The 20,418-nt window shown below is 53.9% G+C and overlaps 1 protein-coding gene across 5 annotated transcripts in view; it reads left to right on the top strand.

Moving 5' to 3' along the window:
- PLA2G6 (phospholipase A2 group VI) overlaps positions 1–20,418 on the top strand; it is a 58,898-nt gene that overhangs the window by 25,683 nt on the left and 12,797 nt on the right. For 3 of the 5 annotated variants that reach the window (XM_061418492.1, XM_061418491.1, XM_061418490.1), the window contains 9 exons: positions 407–590; positions 2,150–2,337; positions 4,876–4,972; positions 6,114–6,296; positions 10,778–10,886; positions 11,911–12,069; positions 13,831–13,909; positions 15,823–15,986; positions 17,570–17,720. In XM_061418492.1, the coding sequence (XP_061274476.1) occupies positions 407–590; positions 2,150–2,337; positions 4,876–4,972; positions 6,114–6,296; positions 10,778–10,886; positions 11,911–12,069; positions 13,831–13,909; positions 15,823–15,986; positions 17,570–17,720 (1,314 nt within the window). The remainder of the gene's footprint in view (positions 1–406; positions 591–2,149; positions 2,338–4,875; positions 4,973–6,113; positions 6,297–10,777; positions 10,887–11,910; positions 12,070–13,830; positions 13,910–15,822; positions 15,987–17,569; positions 17,721–20,418) is intronic. The other 2 variants (XM_061418494.1, XM_061418493.1) reach the window with 2 other exon arrangements.

The following is a 20,418-nucleotide window of genomic DNA, read 5'->3' as shown; positions in this document are numbered from 1 at the left end:
CAATAGTTCTATCCGTTTCCTAGGGCGGGCCTGGCAGGTTTTATTTTTTATAGTTTTGTAGATAAGGTTATTGAAGCCTGGAAAAAGCTTAAGTGAATTGCCCAAGGTTGGTGAGATTTCTGTCTTCTGCGATTCTTTCTACACCACCCCACTGCTCACTTCAGGCTGAGGTGGCCTTCAGGCACGTCCCTCATACACGTGTGCACACTGAACTAAAAATGGAGAAGAAAATGACGTCTGATACAATAACTCGGTGACTCAGCCCTGGGTTTGAAGCAGACGGCTCGAGCAGGGCACGAACGCTCTTGGACTCCTCGCCCACCTCCCTTGAGTGTGCCCTTGGCTTTCTCAGCACCCGCCCACTTGGTGCCACACCTCTCACCCCCCAGCCCTCCCTCCCCTGCAGCTGCGCAAATAACAAGGAGAATGAGGAGGGCTGCACGCCCCTGCACCTGGCCTGCCGCAAGGGCGACACCGAGGTCCTGGCGGAGCTTGTGCAGCATTGCCGCGCCAACATGGATGTCACCGACAACAGCGGGGAGACCGCGTTCCACTACGCGGTCCAGGGTGACAGTTCCCAGGTGCTGCAGGTGAGCAGGCGTGGGGGCCGGGCGACTGGTGCTGGCCACACCTTACGGTGCCCACGGCTGTCTTTGGGACCCTGGGCTCAGGTGTCACTGCTCCACCTTGATCCTTGAGGCCTGAGCTCCTCCATGGTGGGTCTACCCCGCACCCGACTCTTTCCTCTGCAAGCTTGTCACGGAGACACATCCTTGACCCCTTTGGTCCAATAACCGAGGGAAAGTCCTCCAGCCCAGCAAACTGAGCTCGAAGTCCAGACCCGCCCATCAGTTTATCCCAAACACCCGCCATAGGCCTGACCCCTGGGCTGGGTGAATGCATTTCAGCTCCTGCCTCGAGGTGCCCATGGTCCAGCAGGACCTGGGACTTAACTTTTTACAGGAACTCAAGCAAATAAAACTCCATTGGGCTGCTGTGGGCATTTGTGCCAGAGAGGCTCCTTCTGTTAAAGTTTTGATTAGCTGGGCAGAGAAATAAAAAATAAAAGTTGTGGGCGAGTAGATCAAGTGACGAAAAAGCTACCTTCTATATCAGATAGAAGAGACAGAATAGTGGGCTGTATTTTATTGCCTAGAATTAGAAGATTCTTCCAAAGATTATATCCTTGTCTCTGCCCTTGGCATTAGAATGGAACCACATTATTCCAGAAAATGTGGATTCCCGTCTTATGATTAGTGCTCAGCGGGAAGGGAATTCTGCACCCGCTGTTGAACTTCACCCTTACTGAGACCCCGCTGTGGGCCCAGCACAGTGCCACATGGAGCCTGGCTCCAAGCAGAGGGTGGGACACACTCATCAATACCTGTCCTTCATCCCTGGTCTTGTATCTGGCCCTGCACTCAGTGTTATATGTGTTCTAGTTAATTCTCTGTGGATGGGGGCTCTTGTCCTCTCCTCACCAAGGAGACCGAGGTTCAGTGCAGTTAAGAAATGTGCCCAGGGAGGACCACAGAACTGTGAGCGGCAGAACTGCCCTTGAGTCAGGCCTGGATGCCAGCACCTCAGCTTCCCTGCTGGGTCTCCAACCTGTTCTCAGACCCAGCCAATCACAAGGGCCCACAGGGGTCATAATTAACTTCAGGGAGACAACTTTCAGCCACAACCAAGGAAATAAAAGCCTTGCAGTTGTCTTATGAATACTGGTATGTTGTTTTGTTTTCTTTTAAAGAAATTATACCTACACAGAGCAAAACAATATTCAGGCAGGATAGAAGGATATACAGTGAAAAGCAAGTCTTTTACTCCTTCCCAGACCCCCCAGTGCCCATCCCAGATACAACCTGCTTTTAAGTTTCCTGATTGAGAAAATTTTCATGCACGCCAAAGTCGGGCCATACCAGCGCCCCAGCCAACCCTGGCACAGCCAGATTCTTCCTGGCCCTGGAGCCTCCTTTCTCCGTTGCTTCTCTTAAAGTTCTTGGCTGGGTTCTCACCGAGTCTCACTGGGTTCTTCCCTTCCCCTGAAGCCCCAGAGAGGGACGGCCACGGTGGTGGGTGTTGGGGGAGGGACGAGTGGGGGGCCTCGCTGTGTTTGGCTCTCGCGCCCACCCCACGGTCTTGCTGTCAGCTCCTAGGGAAGAACGCATCCGGTGGCCTGAACCAGGTGAACAACCAGGGGCTGACCCCGCTGCACCTGGCCTGCCAGCTGGGGAAGCAGGAGATGGTCCGGGTGCTGCTGCTGTGTAATGCTCGCTGCAACATCATGGGGCCCGGCGGCTACCCCATCCACACGGCCATGAAGTTCTCCCAGAAGGGGTAAGGCCCTGCCCTGCCCTGCACGGTCCTCTGGGCCTCTTTTCTGTGTGGCCAGTCCTTCCACTCAGGCGAGCAGTGGCCCCCCTCATTAGATGCACGTCAGATCTGAGTGCCAGGGGCTGCCCTGGCACAAAGAAAGTATGAATATCTGATAAATGGGCAGTGGTGGTGGTGTGTGAATCTCAGTCCCCCAGCTCCACCATGCAGGAATAGGACTTTGACAGTTGTTCAGTGATGCACCTGAATTTCTGAACAGGTACCTCCCTCTACCAAACTGGAGAAAAAAATCTTAAACTTTTCAGGGGGTTCGCCTTTCCTGCTCCCCCAGGTGATGCCCCAGTGCAGGAGGCCCCCCTCCTGTGAAGGAGGGTGGATAGATCCTCTACCACCCAAGCCCTTCAGTCTGATCTGAACAGCGCCTTCATGGCTATAGGGCTCTGCGGCTTCTGTGCCCAGCTGGAAGCCTAAGAACATTTGGCATAGGGGCCCCAGATCTCGTCCGCCTTATGCGTCCTCCCTTCCTGGCTGGTGGCACGGCTGAGACGCAGGTGCCAGGGCCTTGTCTTGGGTAGCTCTGGACCACTCTTTTTTTTTTTTTTAAAAGAAGTTAGCTGTTTTATTTATTTATGATTGTGCCATGTGGCTTGTGGGACCTTAGTTCCCTGGCCAGGGATTGAACCTGCACCCCTTGCGCTGGAAGCATGGAGTCTTAGCTGCCAGGGGAGTCCCTAGACCATTCATTCGTTCCTTTCTCCCCAGCCCTAGAGAGCCCGGTCTCAAGAAAATTCTCCGTGATTGGTGTGTGTGTGTGTGTGTGTGTGGTGCATGTGGACGGGGTCGGGTAAAAGAGATGACTGTTTCAAAATCTTACCAAGCAGGTACAGTATCTGGAATGAACGAACGAGTGAATGAGTCAGATGGTCCCTCAGTCCCGGGCACTGTGCTAAGCACTGGCTTACAGACACGGATGAGAGAAAGTCCAGGTCAGGGGACACAGGAGTCACACAGTGCCTTCCAGTACCTTCCATCTACCTCAGTGCTAGATGAGCATTGAGAAAGAATGGGGAGAGGCCCCCCTCGGGTGGAGGGCAGGCACTCTCACCCTCCTTCAGAGTCTTCCTTCCTTGGGGTTTGCACCCACCTTGCTGGCCTCTGAAGGGCCTTGCTGTCCCCTCAAAGGTATGGTCCAAGCTCAGCAAACCCTCCTTTCCTTGATTCTCAACTCACACAACCAAGACAAACTAGAACTTTCAGAAAGACCTGACCAAATGGTTGGAGACAATCCTAACACCCTCCCCCCACCCCACCCCGGCTTAGTTACCAGGTTACCAAGTTGCTGATCCAAATGGGCACATGTGATGGGTGATGCTCTCCCATACCCAAGGGCTGGCACAGCAGCCCTGCTGCAGCTTGACTTTAGCCACCCTGCTGGCCCCGGGAACCTGCCTGTTCTAGGTTTCTTCCAAGATACTGTCCAGGTTGCTTCCTCCCCCGACACCCGCGGCCACATCCCACGCCTCCCGTGTGGATTGTTGCGTATAAGACAGCACCAGTTGTCTCATCCCTCAGTGTGCTTTGCACGCAGCCACATGCCTCTAGGACCCCCAGGAGGCACATCCCTCTGCCACCACATGGCAGCCCCAGCAGTTGCACTCTGAGAATCACAAGTGTTAGGGTTACTGGGACTGATTCCAACTCAACCCTAATCTGGAGGCCCCTCTGCTGTTGGTGTCAACTCAGCTCAGCTTTGTAGAGAGCTGGGTCTGTGAAGCTCCAGTTTCACTTCGCCTAACGTCTTCAAACTTCCTTAGTGTCATCACAGGTATCAAAATGCCCCTCCTTTTTAAGGCAGAGTAGCCCTCCATAGAATTAATCTAGCCCACATTCTGCGTAGCCATTCGTCTGTCCATGGGGACTTGCGCTGTCTCCGCCTTTTGGCCACTGGGGATAGTGCTGCAGTCAGCAGTGGCACACAGTGTCTACTGAAGCCCCTGTTTTCAGTTCTGCCGATGAGTCTAGGAGTGGAAAGCTGTACTCTTAACCACCCTGCCTACCGCCTCCTACAGGACGCAGTCCCTGCTTGAAACACCAGGGAGGCAGGGGGAAGATGGAGGGCGGCCGTGTGCCAGGCCCAGGACCAGGTGCTAGAATATCTTTTATCCTTTAATCCTCCTTTATTCCTCATCCCATCCTGTTAGGACCATTCCCATGTTGCAGACAGGCTGGGCCACTTTCCAGAGGTCACCAGCAGGAAGCTGGGGCTTAACCTCAAGCCTGTCTAACACTGCAGCCAGCACCAATGAGAGAGATCATTGCTGACTGAAGTCATCAAGGAAGGCTTCCTGGAGGAAGGGGCTTGAGCTATGCCTTGAGGGACTCAGGATACCATTGAAATGCCACGACATGCTTGCTGGTTGGTTTTGTTGCAACTCTGTTTGCAGGAGCTTTCCCTCACCAGTTGATGAAGTCATGACCTCTTTCAACACCAGGTTGCCCCTGCCAGCCTTCTTCATTCCCACATGGCTTCTCTCTCCCCAGGTGTGCTGAAATGATTGTCAGCATGGACAGCAGCCAGATTCACAGCAAAGACCCCCGCTATGGAGCCAGCCCCCTCCACTGGGCCAAGAACGCAGAGGTTGGCAGGGTCTAAGGATGAGCTGGGTGGGCAGGGTTGAGGGTCCTGGAGCCCTTGGTTCCTTAGGTGCCAACAGGAAGGGGGTTCCTGAGAGGCCTCTGAGGATAACACTCAGGGGATTGATTTCACAGTGGGCCCACCAGGCAGGTAAGCCTAAGGAGAGATGACATCCTGGCCTCGCATGGTAACAGTGTCCCCTCCGTGGTCTCCTCATATGTGAACTGGGGGGTCCATGGCCTACCTTTGGAGGTATCATGAAGTCAGCAAAGCAGTGCATGAGAAGATTTCTTCATAAATTGTCAAGTACCTTGCAAATCAAAGATGGTGGATGGTGCTGGTGATGGCGGTGCCTCTGACTTCTTCAGAGAGCCTGGCCGAGCATCTCCTCTGAGGCCTGTCCCTGAGCCAGACTCCGACCCCCTGGGAGGATGGAGGCCTCTGATCTCATCTCCAGGAAACACAGTGTACTGGGTGCCCTCAAAGGTCATGGCCTGCTTGTAAATGTGACGGGCCAGGAGGGAAGAGCCTGCCAGCTGCTGTGGGCACCTTCATGCCAGGAGCTAGATGCCAAGTCAGGCCCTCCTATAGGGCTTTTGTTCACTCTGTGAGGTGGGAACTCGCCCCCGCATTTTCACAGCAGAGGAAACTGAGGTGCAGACAGGTGCGGTGGCCTTTCCCAGCTGACAGTGGGGATGAAGGAAGGCTGAGCTTTGGGCTCAGGTCCATCAGGTTCCAGAGCCCAGGCCCCCCAGGACTGTTGGTGAGCAGGGGTGCGTGTTGCCAAGGCACGGAGAGGGGGTCATACCTCTGCAGGGTCCCGGGCAGGGTCATAGTGAGTAGGGCAGTTCTGGGGCAGGGCCCAGAGAAACCGTTGCAGAGAAGGATGGGGTCCTGTGAACTCCAGGAAAGGACCCAGAAGCCCCTTTCAAGTCACCACGTCTTCAGCTTTTTGTCCCCTAGTTCCCGAGGGATGTGGAAGGCAAGGTCTGGGGCCACCTGCCACCTGGGCTCTTCCTGCTGCTGGAGCTTTCCAGAGGCCCAAGGCCTGAGGACGTGGCTGTGCCCAGGTGCCATCAGGTGCCAAAGGCCACAGCCACTCTGGCCGCCCAGCTGACCGGGGCTGGGACCCTTATCTCCATAGATGGCCCGCCTGCTGCTGAAACGGGGTTGCGACGTGAACGGCACCAGCTCCGCGGGGAACACAGCCCTGCACGTGGCTGTCATGCGCAACCGCTTCGACTGTGTCATGGTGCTGCTGACCCACGGGGCCAACGCCGACGCCCGAGGCGAGCACGGCAACACTCCGCTGCACTTGGCCATGTCGGTGAGCCCCAGGTTGGCTGCCCATGCGGCAGGAGTCAGGTGACCACCCGGGCCAGGGCAGGGCCCCCTCTGAGTCCAGAATAAAAACCGCTTCCTCTGCACTCCGGGACCTCTCATTCCCATGCCTCCATGTGACATCTGGACACCGTGAGAAGGGAAAATACAGCTCTGGCTACTGACTGTGGCCCTGGGCAACTCACATCACCTCTGCCAGACTTGACTTCCTCATCTGGAGGATGGAGGTGTCGGTACCCGCTTGGCAGAGGTGTTGAGTGGATTCAGTGGTAGACACCCTGTAACTCTATGAGGGATGTCTAAGCAGCACATGTAAGACCTGGCATGGAGTGAGCATCCCCAGGATGTTCGTTCTCATTCCGGCATCATCAGGGCAAACTTCATCTGCATGTTACTCTTATCTCCCTGGAAGGCTCCAAGCTTCTGGAAGGCAGGCCTGCTTACACATCTTGGTGGCCCATGGCAGGCACTGGTCGCCTTTGCTGGTTTATCATAGAGCACAGTTTCTGCCCTTAGAGCACCTGCAGTCTGGTTAGAAAACTAGAGCAAGAACATATTAAATGCAGGGGAGGGAGTGTTATTTGTTACAGGTGTGTGTGTGTGTGTGTGTGTGTGATTGTACCCGTAATTCATAAACCATAGGTACCCATAATTCTGTTCAACTGTCTTAGAGTCATAAACTAGGAAATCTCTCTGGGACTCTAAAAGAAGTAGATTTAGGACAAATTCAAAGACATCCTGTTTTATACCAAAGGTCATAATTGTAGAGGGGATGTTGCCCAAGAGGCTGAAACTATAAATAGAATTGTGAACATTTTTAGCACTGAATGGGCCCTTTGAATTATGTAGTTGAACAGTTCTCAAACTTTTTGGTCTGTCTGATCCTTTTATACTCTTAAAAACTATTGAGAATCTCATAGAATTTGTTTATTTGAATTTTATCTATCCATATTGACCATATTAAAAATTACAAGTGAGGGATTTTCAAGATACTGATGAATTCATTTAAAAATAACGATGATTAGGACTTTCCTGGTGGGCCAGTAGCTAAGACTGTGCTCCCAAAGCAGGTTTGACCCTTGGTCAAGGAACTAGATCCCACATGCCACAACTAAAGATTCTGTATGCTGCAACAAAGGTCAAAGATCCCGCATGCCACAGCTAAGACCTGGTGCAGCCAAAGAAGAAAAGAAAGAAAAATAATCTTTTTTAATTAAAAAAAAACAAGAATGATTTACCAAGCCCATGCTATTGTAAGTAACATATTTATGGAAAATCAACTTTATTTTCCAAAATAGAAAATAATTGAAAACAGTTGGTATTGTTTTATATTTTTATAAATCTTTTTAATGCCTGGCTTCAGAGAAGGCATGGATTTTCCGGTCTTCTGCTGCATTTATTCTGTTGCAGTATGTTGTTGAATGTGTTAAAAATATGAGGAAAATCTGGCCTCACATAGATGTGTATATAGTTGGAAAATATAGGTTAACTGTACCTTTTCAGATAATTGTGGATATTCTTTGTTGTTATTCAGTCACTAAGTCATGTCTGACTCTTTGCGACCCCATGGACTGCAGCACACCAGGCTCCCCTGTCCTTCACTATCTCCCAGAGTTTGCTCAGATTCATGGTCTGCACCAAAGCTTGACAAGGGGTAGTTTCTGACGAGTTGAGTGCAGTGGACACTCTGAAGCCATCTCCTTAGACTTTTCACACTTTGTTACAGTCAAATCTATTGGCATCTCTTGCACTTTGCATGGATCTTTTAACCTATGCACGATTCCGTGTCATCTTTGGAAAATACTAGTTTGCTGAGTATCCCCAGCTTCCAAATGTTGACTTGTTTCATTATACAGTCTCAACACTCCCCCACATTTGTAAATATCACTAAGATTTCATCAGAACAGTTTCTAAATTTGGGGAAACCATTGGAGCCCTTCATGGTGTATACCACTTTTCTAGAATTCCAGTTTTTGTTTGAAAGCTTGAGTTTTATCACTGGCACACAATACTGCCAGCTGTTTTTCTTGAAGTGACAGCTCAGTGCATTCATTTTTGAGAAAATGTCTCCTAGATACCCAAAGCTGAACAATCGTAGTTTGCTTGCCAGTCGTTTCTCAAGTGAAAACAGTGTTTCATGAAAAACAAGCAGCTTGTTCCGCTCACGACTCAGTCAGTCACATGGGAATTTTCCTGTGACAACCATCATATTTGGTTATGCCACAGACATGCCATGTGCACGCTCTCCACTTTATGACACTGAAAACACCAGTGTAGGAATGTAGTAAGATTAACACTTCTTAGTGCTTCATCAAGGGACTGGCTTTTTTTTTTTTTTTTTGGCCATACCTTGCAGCATGTGGGATCTTAGTTCCCTAACCGGGGATTGAACCTGTGTCCCCTGAATTGGGAGTTCAGAGGCTTAACCACTGGAGCACCAGGGAAGTCCCCCGAAGCTGGCTTTTTAATGAATGAATTTACTTTTTACTTGAGCACGTGGCAGAGAAGAAAACCATGACAACAGTTAGTCTGTGGACACTGCTTTGCTTCATGCTTAAGGCACCGGGAGTTTTATCCATAGTTGTTTTTACACCGTTGGTACAAAAGTCAGCCCTGGGACTTCCCTGGTGGCCCAGTGGCTAAGATGCCTGAGTTCCCAGTACCGGGGCCCGGGGTTGGATCCCTGGTCAAGGAACTGGATCCCGCATGCTGCAGATAACAGTCTGCACGTTATTGTTGTTTAGTTGCTAGATCGTGTCTGGCTGTCTCGCGACCCCACGGCGACCCCACGGACTGCAGCCCACCAGGCTCCTTTGTCCTTGGGGTTTCCCAGGGGGATACCGGAGTGGATTGCCCTTTCCCTCTCCGGGGAATCTTCGCGGTCTAGGGATTGAACTCACGTCTCTTGCGTTAGCAGGCGGATCCTTAGCTGAGCCACCTGGGAAGCCTAAGAGTTTGCTTGTCACAACTGAAAGATCTCCCATGCCACAACTAAGCCAAAAAGAAAACAAACGATTATATGAAAATAGCCACTGCATAAAGGCAAACAGCATCTTGCTATTTTTATGAAACGGTTCTAAGCTCTGGAACCCTCTAAAGGGTCTCCATATTCATGGGGGTCCACACTTCCTACCTTGAGAAGTGCTGACCTTGGCCACTGCTTCCATTCGTGCATCACCTGCATTCCATCTGCACCATTTCTGGCAGATTCACGCACCGCTTTTACAATTATGTACTTAATCGTTGCTTTAAGTTGCCTTGCTTTTGCTGCTGCTGCTTAGTCACTTTGAAAGAAAGTGAAGTGAAGTCCCTCAGTCATGTCCAACTCTTTGCGATCCCATGGACTGTAGCCTACCAGGCTCCTCAGTCTATGGGATTTTCCAGGCAAGAATACTGGTTGTCATTTCCTTCTCCAGGGCATCTTCCCGACCCAGGATCGAACCGGGGACTCCCGCATTGTAGGCAGACGCTTTACCACTGAGCTACCAGAGAAGCCCTGGCTTGCTTTCAAACTTACTTAAACCTATACTTATTGGAGAAGGAAATGGCAACCCACTCCAGTATTCTTGCCTGGAGAATCCCGGGGATGGAGGAGCCTGGTGGGCTGCTATCTATAGGGTCTCACAGAGTCAGACACGACTGAAGCGACTTAGTAGCAGCAGCAAACCGATACTTGAAGGTTCTTTTATCACCATAGGTGGTAAACCAGGGCCACAGATAAAAGGTAACCGAAGAAGGAATACATAACTAATAGTTGAAACACACTTTCACCTGTGCCCCTATACCTCCTAATGGGGTGTGAACAGCTGTTTGGAAAACAGCATTCTAGACACACCTCTTCACGCTTTAGGCAAGGGAATCCACCCGAGAGAGAGATGTAAGCCCAGCGCTCAGGTCTCCTGGCGGCCGGCCTGTTGGTGCGTCCTGGGAACTGTGCCCAGCCAGCCCCGCTGCCCCACCTCCAGACGTTCACTGCGCATGCTCTGGGGAGGGGGCTGCCGTCAGGGAAGACATGCTCAGTTTCTTCCTGACTCAACCAGCCCCCTGGACTCAGTGGGAGGGCCTTTCCTTGATCACGTTTTCCTGCTACTCCTGCAAGCGATCAGCAGCTGACCCTTCAGTGTCCCCGTGTCTCTGGGTCAGGGGTCATAGATGCATTGCTTCCTTTGAGAAGGAGCTGGCAGGCTGGGGGAGGGGGATGTCATTCCAGTTTCTACCTGGGTTCTTAGATTCTCACCTACAGGGATACTCATAGGCCTATTTGTCAGGGCACTGGCCTTCCAACTGTAGACTTTGCAATATGGGATTGACTGCGGGTGGAGGTCAGAAGGGTTTCAGTGTCTCTTCCCATCCTGGTGAAAGGCCCCCCGAGGTGACAGGTTGTGGGGTGAAGAGGCCGAGGTCCTTTCTCTCCACGTGTCCCTGAGCTGTTGCCAATTTCACCGCCCCCCCCTCCATCCCCAACAGAAAGACAACGTAGAGATGATCAAGGCCCTCATCGTGTTTGGTGCAGAGGTGGACACCCTGAATGACTTTGGAGAAACCCCTGCATTCATAGCCTCCAGGATCAGCAAACGTACGTGCTCTGCACTCTGGGACCAGAGTTGGGGGGTGGGGGGCGCAGGGAGGAGGGAGGTCCTAGCCATCAGGTGCCTGCATCCTGTCCACCCCCCCAAACTGTTCCCTGCAGAGAGCACCTAGGAGCGCCTGGGAGGCCCCGAGGGGAAGCTTCTGGTTCCCAAGGACAGGGGCCCTGACCACTAGACTGAGGCCCCTGGGGGCTTGCCAAACCAGTGTCCTCTTCCCTGTGACCTCCACACCCACCTCAGGGTGCCAGGACTTGGGGTGGGGGTGGGGAAGGCAGTGGGAGCAGCCCTCTTCCCCACTCTTGGAGAATTCACTGATGGAATCACTTGTAAGAACAGCCTCAGGCCAGTGCATTGCTGTATGACACGTGTACCCCCCTCCCCCGCTTGTACACAGGCATGTGCATGACACATGTGCCCCTTGCACCCTGACATGTGCTGCATGACACGTGTGCCCCCCTTGCACACTGGCACGGTGTATGCACTGCGTGCTCACTTGGTGAGGCTTGGCTGCCGGGCTGGAAAGAGCAGATCCTCCTTACCAGCCACCTGGAGCCCTCTGGAAGGTTCTGGGGAGCTGTGGAGGTTGCTGTGGGTGATACCTCATAGTGTGTGCCAGCGAGCGTGCATGTGTGCGCATGTGCGTTTTCAGTGATCCCATCCGGTAGGTGGGAGTAGATACTCACTGGCTGGTTCATCCCTGTTGAGCTCTAAAAGCCTTGAGAATTGCTCAACATGGAGCTGGGAGTCCTGCTTTCTTGACTGGCATAGAAGGGAAAGAGGGGGTTCCTCAAACACCAACCTTCTCATCCATGTTCCAAGTTTGAGACCCCAGAAGCTGCTTTGGGTGTAACAAGCTAGAGTCCACACGCTGTGTCAGGGTGGGGCAGGCTCTAGGGCACCCCCGACCCCCCAGGTGGCCTGGGATGGGGGGCCAGGTGCAGAAAGGACCTCTCATTTGCATCTGGTCAGTTTCTGATCCTGTGCCATCTCCCCCTCCCCACACATGACAAGTCGTCACCAGGAAGGCGCTCCTCACTCTGCTGAGAACTGTGGGGGCCGACTACCGCTTCCCACTCACGCAAGGGTTCTCGACGGAGCAGTGCTCCGCGGCAGCTCCCTCCTTCTCCATGGAAAGATCTCATCCCCCACCGATCAGCTTAAACAACCTAGGTAGGCCTGGCCCCTCCCATGCCCCCGCCTCTCCACCTGGTTCCCAGGTCCCTGGGTCAGGCAATCCCGAAAGAAAGAAGGAAATGGGGCCCAGTGAAGAGGTTGTTAAAAGAAGCAAGGGGCGATGGGCAGCATTTGTCAGCCTTGGGGGGCAGCCAGCAACGCATAGAGTCCGGAGACTGGTGGGGTCCCTGGCTAATGGCCTGTGGTCAGTTTCCTCTGACAGGGTTCCTTGGACTCCTATAAGGTGGGCGCTTTGTTGACCTCTCTATGCCCTGGGAGCTCAGGTGGGCAGCGAGGAGTGCTCTTGGGGGCTCAGAGCTGTTGGGGGTTCTCTGGCTTCTACCAGGAGCCTTTCTGCCACGTTGCTGCATCTCCATCAGGCCTGGGGCCGCTGTGCTCCTCTTCCAGCCCCTTCAGTGACCTACTGGCCAGGCAATTAGCATCTGCCCCTGTGCATCCTTGGTATCCATGGAGATAGCCCCCAAGGAGGCAGAGACCTTCTCTGGGCTTCCTGTGGGCCTGGCCCACCCTGAACCCTGGATTGTTTAGGAGTAGGGGTTCCCTGAACAGGGCAGCCAGGGACCAATCCTTCACAAGCCAGCACTATTCTTAAACTCTTGGGGAATCAGACACCAGCATCTTTAGACAGGATAGCCTGGCCAACCCTGAACTCAGGACAGGGCAGAGTGGGCAGCCACAGCTAGTCCCTCTGGCTCTGCCTCTCTCCCCGCCGCCCCTCCTCCCCGCCCCCCACCCCCATCATTCTCTCTCAATCTTACAGGCAATCAGTCACCCAAGCCAGGCTGGATGGTGGGCCTGGGGCGCGGCATCAGATGGGTAATGCCCTGGGCCTAGAGGAGCCGCAGGGCCTGCTGTGCCCTGAGTTAGATGCAGCTCTAGTCCCCTCTTCTCCTTTGTCTCAGCCGCATGTCCCGCTCCCTGGCGCTCTGTCCACCACCTCTCCCGGCCAGGCTCGTGCTTATCTCGTCCACTCTAGCCCCTTGCCCTGGTGAGGGGGAGACACATTACCTGGAAGCCTGCTGTCCTGCTTCGCTGCTTCTAAGACTCCATGCACAGCGGTGGGACAGCCTGTCAGAATCTGGATGGCGAGGCCCTGCGGGGCCAGGCTGCTTGTCAGGAGAGCAGCTAATGCATTCGTTGGGCGCCGGGTGGGCCTCAGACCCAGGCAAAACATGCATGCTGCGGGTGAGGGCACCACTCTGAGGCCGCTGAGGAAGTTTCCAGACCTGGGATCAGAACAAGAGGTGTCTGGGAAGCAGTCGGGCTATCTCTGTTCCTTCAGGGAGTCACATCCCGGGGAGTGTCCCGACTCAGCCCTTTTGGCTAGACGGAGCCTCATCTGTAAATCGGGGATAAGGATTCTGGAGAAGGTGGTTGTCCGCAGCACCGGCTGGCATGCATGAAGAAACGCTCTCTGAAGTGCATACACAGCACACGGGGCAGGGGTGCTTGTGCTTCGGGGCTCTGGGGGGGAAATACAGGAAAATCGAGAGCTTGCCAGGCAGGGTGGGGGGCCGTGCCCGGAGCAGTGGGGTCCCCTCCACATTCCAAGCCCACTGCTCCCCAAGGGGCCAGTTGTATTCCGGGATGAAGAGCCCTTGCAGCAGGGAGTGGGAGGCAGATGTTCCCACCAGGGACAGAGGGGTGAGGGCACAGCTCCAGGTTTGCCCCCAGGACCCGCTGGAGGGGGGACCAGCACCTGCTTGGCCCCTGCCCACCCTGCCCTGTGCCCCACAGAACTGCAGGACATCACTCAGATCTCCCGGGCCCGGAAGCCAGCCTTCATCCTGAGCTCCATGAGGGATGAGAAGCGGACGTGAGTGTTGGGGATGGGCCGGGCGGGGGTGGGGGGCGGTGCACACGTGCGAGGCCTCTGGTGGGCTGCCCAGTGGGCTTGGGACTGTTGTCTAGTCTGCATCTGGCTCTGTGAGGTGGCTCGTGCCCTCTGCAGTTCACAGCAAAGAGACTGAGTCTTCAGAGAGCCTGGGTCTGCTTCATCAATCGCCCTGCAGGCTCCCGGTCACATGATGGAGCTGGCTGCGGCCCTGTCCCTTCTCTCCGCGCCCCTGTCCCAGGTCGTCGGGGGAGCTGGCCAAGATCTCCTTTGGAAAGAGCCCTCAGCGGCGTCAGTGCTGAGCCTGCTTCCCTCCGATGCCACCCGCTCCCTACCCTCCCTCCCTCCAACAGCCAGTAGGAGTAGGGCTGGTGTCCCAATCTCCTGCTGTCCACCCAGCCCCATTCTAGGAGGCAGGCCAGGGTGATGGTGCAAAGCGAGGCCCAGACCCTGTCCCCGCGCACAGTCCCTGGTGACCACGGTTGTCAGAACCCGTGCCCGCCAGCTCGGCGAGTTCCCAGGACAAACATGCCTCCTTTCGGCTGTACTCTCTCCACCCTTCCCTTTAGTAATAGAGGTGGTTTATCTGTTCTCTCCAGTATTCTTGCCTGGAAAATCCCGTGGACCACAGAGCCTGGTAGGCTACGGTCCATGAGGTCGCAAAGAGTCGGACACGACTGAGCGACGTCACTTTCACTTTTCACTTTATCTGTTCTCTATTTTTGTTTTTATTTATTTTTTTTTAGTATCCTGTGTTCCTAACAGCCTTCCTCGGGAGGCACTCATTAGTAACCTTGCTTGGCAGATGCAGAACGTGAGGGGAAGTCACTTGCTCGAGGTCACACAGAGTTGGTGTCAGAGCAGCCCGGGGCTTCCGCAGTCCGTGCCCTTTCTGCTCCCCGCGGGCTCTCTCCTAGCCGCACCCCTGTGGCCGCCCCTGCAGGGAAGGCCCTTCCCTCCTGGAAGCAGAGGTAGCCCCGGCTCCCGGGACCCGGCGGCCATATTGGTGGTTCCGCCTCACCTCTGAAGGGTCGGCTTCCCCTCAGAAGCTGTCGCCCACTCGTTTCCTCAGCCACCCTGGAACATGCACCCTGGGAGTGCGCCTGCTCTAGCAGCCTTCTCACACTTCCCTCCTTGCACCCCTACACACACACCCCCCCACCAGTGCAGGGGCCGAGGGGTACCCGAGGGAAGACCAACAGTTCCCTTCCAGTGAGAGGAGGGAGGATGCAGATGCTCCAGCAGGGCCAGGGGAGTCTGCACAGCCCCAGGAGCCTCCCTTTCCCCCAGAGGAGGAGTGAGGAAAGAGTCAGGACATGCCTGTGGGGCCCTCCCGGCGCTGGTCTACGAGCCGCACAGCTTAGCCCTGCTTCCTCCGGGTTGATCCCGCCTTTGCCAGCCCTACATCTTCAGAAGGGTCTCTTGCCCATTTTCTCCAGCCTCCCTGGTCAAGGGTCCCACAGGCCTCCAGTGACAGCACAGCCTGTTCTGCCGCGTTCCGGGCTTGCTGCAGGGCTGGGCAGCTTGTCCAGGAAAAGATGAGGGAGCCCGGAGGCGGGCGTCACAGACTCCCACATTTACCAGCTGTGGGGGAGACAGACCCAGGTGTCTGCTGAGGTGGTACCTGGCCAGAAGGTCTTACCCACCCCCCGCTGCCCTTACCTGCCTGGATCCTCTTTCTGTTGCACCTCTGGTCTCCTGAAGTCCCGTGTTTATTCCGACTGACTGTGCTGCCCACCCCTGGCCCCCACCCCCAAGCCCCAGTAGCACGTGGGCTCCAGGGCTTGGTCTCCAGGGCTCAAGCTGCTGCCACCGGGCAGATGCTCAGGGACACGGCCCACAAAGTGCCGGCTGTAATAGGACCCTCTTCTCTCACACTGCTGTTCCCACCACAGCCATGACCACCTGCTCTGCCTGGACGGAGGGGGCGTGAAAGGCCTCGTCATCATCCAGCTGCTCATCGCCATCGAGAAGGCCTCGGGCATCGCCACCAAGGATCTCTTCGACTGGGTGGCGGGGACCAGCACCGGGGGCATCCTGGCCCTGGCCATCCTGCACGGTGAGGGCCGCCCCTGGGCCGTGGGGCAGGATGGGGTGGGGCTGAGACCGGCCCTCCGATTTGGCTGAGTTTGTTTTCAGAGCTTTGCAGAGGTCATGGAGGAGGGGAGGACCCGAAAGGCCTCTGTCGGTTCGGGTGGGGTGGTGGTGGGTGGGTGGCGTAGAGGTTGTTGGCGTCTGAGGCTGGAAGGAGAAGGGCTGAGTGTGGGCCACGGTGATGCCCTCCTAGCCGCAGAGGACAGAGCTGGGTCCCCTCCCTTTCAGTGTTAGGAGCCACCTTGAGTCACGAATGCCAGCGCCCTGGTCTGTGCACTTCACTTTACCCCAGGGACATGGAGGCGCTGGGAGAGGGGTGGCCCTAAGTCACGCAGCCCACCGCAGCGGGTGCTGGCCTAGGAGTCCCCAGGGCTCCCAGTCCAGCACATCCCATGGCCACAGGCAGTCTGCTCTCACTGCAGCTTCACCGAGGTGATGGGGGCACTTTGCTTGCTGGACAGACCTCGGGCTAGGCCTTATCTCAACTCACGCGATGTCTCATTCATGGAGCTGCTGTCTGGCTGTGCGATGCTGCCTATAGGGGGCCCTCTCGGAGCCAGCTACCACCCCGCGGGAATTACCTCAGCACCCCTGACCAGGTCGGGTTCCAGGCCCTCCAACTCGTCCTCCAGACCTGAAGGCACCAGGAGAGGGCCCTCCACCTCCTTGACATCAGCCAGGCCTGTGCTCGGTGCCAGGGGGCAGGACGGGGCACGCTCCACCTCAGGGAGCCCCCGGGCATTAGGTGTTCACTGTGAGAGGAGGCTGTGGCCTCCAGCGTGTGGGGGGACAGGGGACACGGCCAGCCCAGGAGGTGGCCTAGAGGAGGGTCCATGGAGCTCCAGGAAGAGGAGGGTTGTCAGCCAGCGGCTGCTGGGACCTCTCTTCCCGACCTCTGGGGCCCCATGTCCCTTCTCTGGTTTTCCCTGAGATAAGGACCAGTTCAGGGCCGGCCTCTGCCCCAGAGGTGAGGTGTCATGAGGTCTGGGGGTGGGGCAGAGTGGGCGCAGGTCCTCGCTTCTCCTCCAGAGAGGGTCACATCCTTCTTCAGGGGATGTTTATCCCCCATCCAGGGTCTTCAGGCTACCAGGGGCTATGGGAGGTATCTGAGAAGTCGCCTAGTTTATCCTCTCCAGGGGGCAGAAGCCCCCACCTCTGTAGTCCCCTGCTTGCGCACCCCTGGCCTGACTGAGGGGTGCTTAGTGGTTTCCTCGTCCCATGAGGTGCAGCCTGCCCCGGGACACTGTCTGTTCTCACGGGACAGGGCCGGTCCTTCTATTCTGTGACAGATGGGGTGGATCTAGATGTATAAGCTTTTACACTTTCGGGGCCCATCATTAAAGAAAAAAACACAAATTACAAATATAAAATTAAGTACCGAGCCGTGGAGCCACTGAAGGGGATTTCTGCCTGTGTGGGAAGTTGCAGAGGAGGGTCCCAGGAGCCCCGGCTCAGTCGGTGCCCCCTCCCAGTCCCAGTTCCTGTGCCAGGCCCTCTGTCAGGACAGCCCTTGCATCTTCTCCCCACCTCCGCCCTCCTCGTTCCCAGGCAAGTCCATGGCCTACATGCGTGGTGTGTACTTTCGCATGAAGGATGAGGTTTTCCGGGGCTCTCGGCCCTACGAGTCGGGGCCCCTGGAGGAGTTCCTGAAGCGGGAGTTTGGAGAGCACACCAAGATGACGGACGTCAAGAAGCCCAAGTAAGCCTCCCGGGTGGGACGTGGGCAGCTTTGGTGCCAGCCATGCACCCCTTTTGGCCCTTCCTGGGGAAGAAGGCTCCCTGCCCTGGTCTGATTAAAGCTGAGCAGGGAGGGGTGGGGGAGGGGGCTGGGGAACACAGGTGCAAAACACCTTCCGCCCATGTCTGATGCTTTCCATCCACACAGCACATCCCCGGGTCAGAGCCGGTTGATTCTCGTCCATCACACACATACTTGCTGAGCATGGCTCTGCGTGTGTGTGTGTGTGTGTGTGTGAGATGTGGTGATGCAGCCATCAGGTGGGAAGGCTTATGATCTGATTGGGAGATAACTGACCTAAAAAAATGGCAACCATGCGAAGTACCATGTGCTTAAGAGGTTCCAGAAGAACCTTCAGTACCTCCACTTCTTTGTAGTATTTATTTTTCCATCCTGGAATTACTTGATTTTCTGCCTCATGCCACGTTTGCCTGCCAGACTGTGAGCTCCCTGAAGCAGGAATGTGACTGTCTTGTTTTTCTGTAGCCCCAGCATTTAGCACAATCCCTGCCCCAGAGCAGGCCCCTGAAAAGTGTTCAGCGACTGAGTCTCTGTGGGACCAAGAAGGGGAGAAGGGACTGTGGACAAAGTGGTCAGGGAGGGCTTCCTGGAGGAAGTGAGGTGTGAGCAAGCTCTGGAGGGTTAGGAGGATTTCTTTTCATAATAAAGCTTTTTTTTTCCCCCCATTTAAGAATAATGCATAGTCTTTTAAGAAAATTTGGAAGATATGAAAGTAAAAAGAAGAGGAAATATATCATCCATGATTTATTAACTGAAAGATAATGTTTTGAAAAATGTTTTCTGTATATTTTATCCTAGACATTTTTTTTCTGTTTTATGGTGAAATAGAACATTTAGAAAAGTACATTAAAAAGTTCTGTGAATAAATCTAAAGCAGACACCCATGTATGACCACCAGCCAAGGCCAAAATGTGTGCCCTGCCCCCATCACAGCTCCTTCTCCCCACCGCCCACGAGGGTAACCGCTATCTTGACTGGTGTGAACTGGATTTCCCAGATTTTCTATCTAGTTCCGGCACCTGAATGCAGCCTCCAGCATGGTTCAGTCCTGCCTGTCTCTGGGTTTGAATGGAATCATTTTGTGTTTTATCCTTCCTTTCCTCAGTGCCACATTGGTCAGCCTGGTGCCTGCTGTTGGGTGAAGCTCTGTGCTTCATTCATTCTCATTGCTCATGTGACTACACCCCTATGGTTTATTTCTCCAAACACCTTTGATGGGCCCTTGGGTTCTTTCCTGTTTGGACCTCTTGAGTCTTCAGTGGACATTTTGGGCCTCGTTTTCTGACCCTGTGGGACACATGCCTAGGAGTAGAGCTGCCAAGTCTTGGAGGAGGCATGGTCTCAACCCTTTGATTCTGCCCCGTGGTTTTTCAAAGTGTTGGTTACTGTTTCCACTCCCCTTAGGCATGTTTGAGAGTTCCTGGTGCTCTACATGGGCTTGCCAGGTGGTGCCACTGGTAAAGAACCTGCTTGCCGATGCAGGAGACCTAAGAGACTTGGGTTCAAAATTCTGGGTTGGGAAGATCCCCTGGAGGAGGGCATGGTAACCTACTCCAGTATTCTTGTCTGGAGAATACCATGGACAGAGGAGCCTGGTGGGCTACTCCATAGGGTCGCGAACTGAAGTGACTTAGCATGCACGCATGGTGCTCTGCATTCTTGCTAACAATGATGATTGTCAAAGCAATTTATCTTTGTAACATTTATATCTTTATAAACTGGGGGAGGGCTATAAGGTGCTGTCTCTGTTGGTTTGAATTTTCATTTTTCTGATTAGTGATGTTGAACACCTTCTCATATGTTTAAAGGCCATCTGGATTTCTTCTTTTGTAAAGTTCCTGTTCAAGTGTTTTACTCATTTTTGGCACAGTTGAGTTGGGTGATTTGGGGGTTGTGAGGCTTCCTAATTATCTTTTTTATATTTTGAAACCTAGGCCTTTGATGGATACATGGATTTGGAATCTCCCATTCTAGACTTGTCTTTTCACTCTCCTTACAGTGTTTTGTTGATCAACAGATGTTCTTAATGCAGTAGAATTTATAAATATTTTACTTTTTATGACTTGTGCTTTTCCTATCCATTCAATAACCCTTTCTAACTGGAAGCAGGAAGTTTGTCTCCTGGGTCTAGTTGTGAAGCTCCCTCGTTCTGCCTTTTATCAATCAAAGTCTTTTATTAACTTAGGTCTTTTAGCAACCTGGAATCGATTTTTATATCATGAGAGATCCAATTTCTTGTTTTCCACATGAACAAACAGTTTCCCCCAGCCTCACTGGTGAAAAGTCTGTCTTTCCCTCCATATTGCAGGCCTTGATCCTTCTTGGGTCTGTTTTTGACCACGGAGTCCTAATTGTACAGCAAGTTCATAGCAGGGCTTCCCACCGTGTCCTTCTTCGGGGCTATTCTTGGAGGCTCTTTAGAGAAGTGGTTAAGAGCATGGACCCTGATGTTTCCTTTTCTCAGAAATGGGAATGATATACTACCTGCTTCCCAGGGCTTTCATGAAAAGTAAAAGCATTACATTTATAAGAGCAGCACCTCTCGCGTAGGGGTGCTGTGTAGCGTACAGTTACTTGTTGCTGTTTGCACTTCCACAGAAACTGTATCAGTGGAATCAGACTGTCAAATTCTACAGAA

This window comes from Bos javanicus, chromosome 5, assembly GCF_032452875.1.
Source record: "Bos javanicus breed banteng chromosome 5, ARS-OSU_banteng_1.0, whole genome shotgun sequence".
Lineage (NCBI taxonomy): Eukaryota > Metazoa > Chordata > Mammalia > Artiodactyla > Bovidae > Bos > Bos javanicus.
The sequence above is the reverse complement of the archived record's forward strand: the minus strand, read 5'-3'. Positions and strand labels throughout refer to the sequence as shown.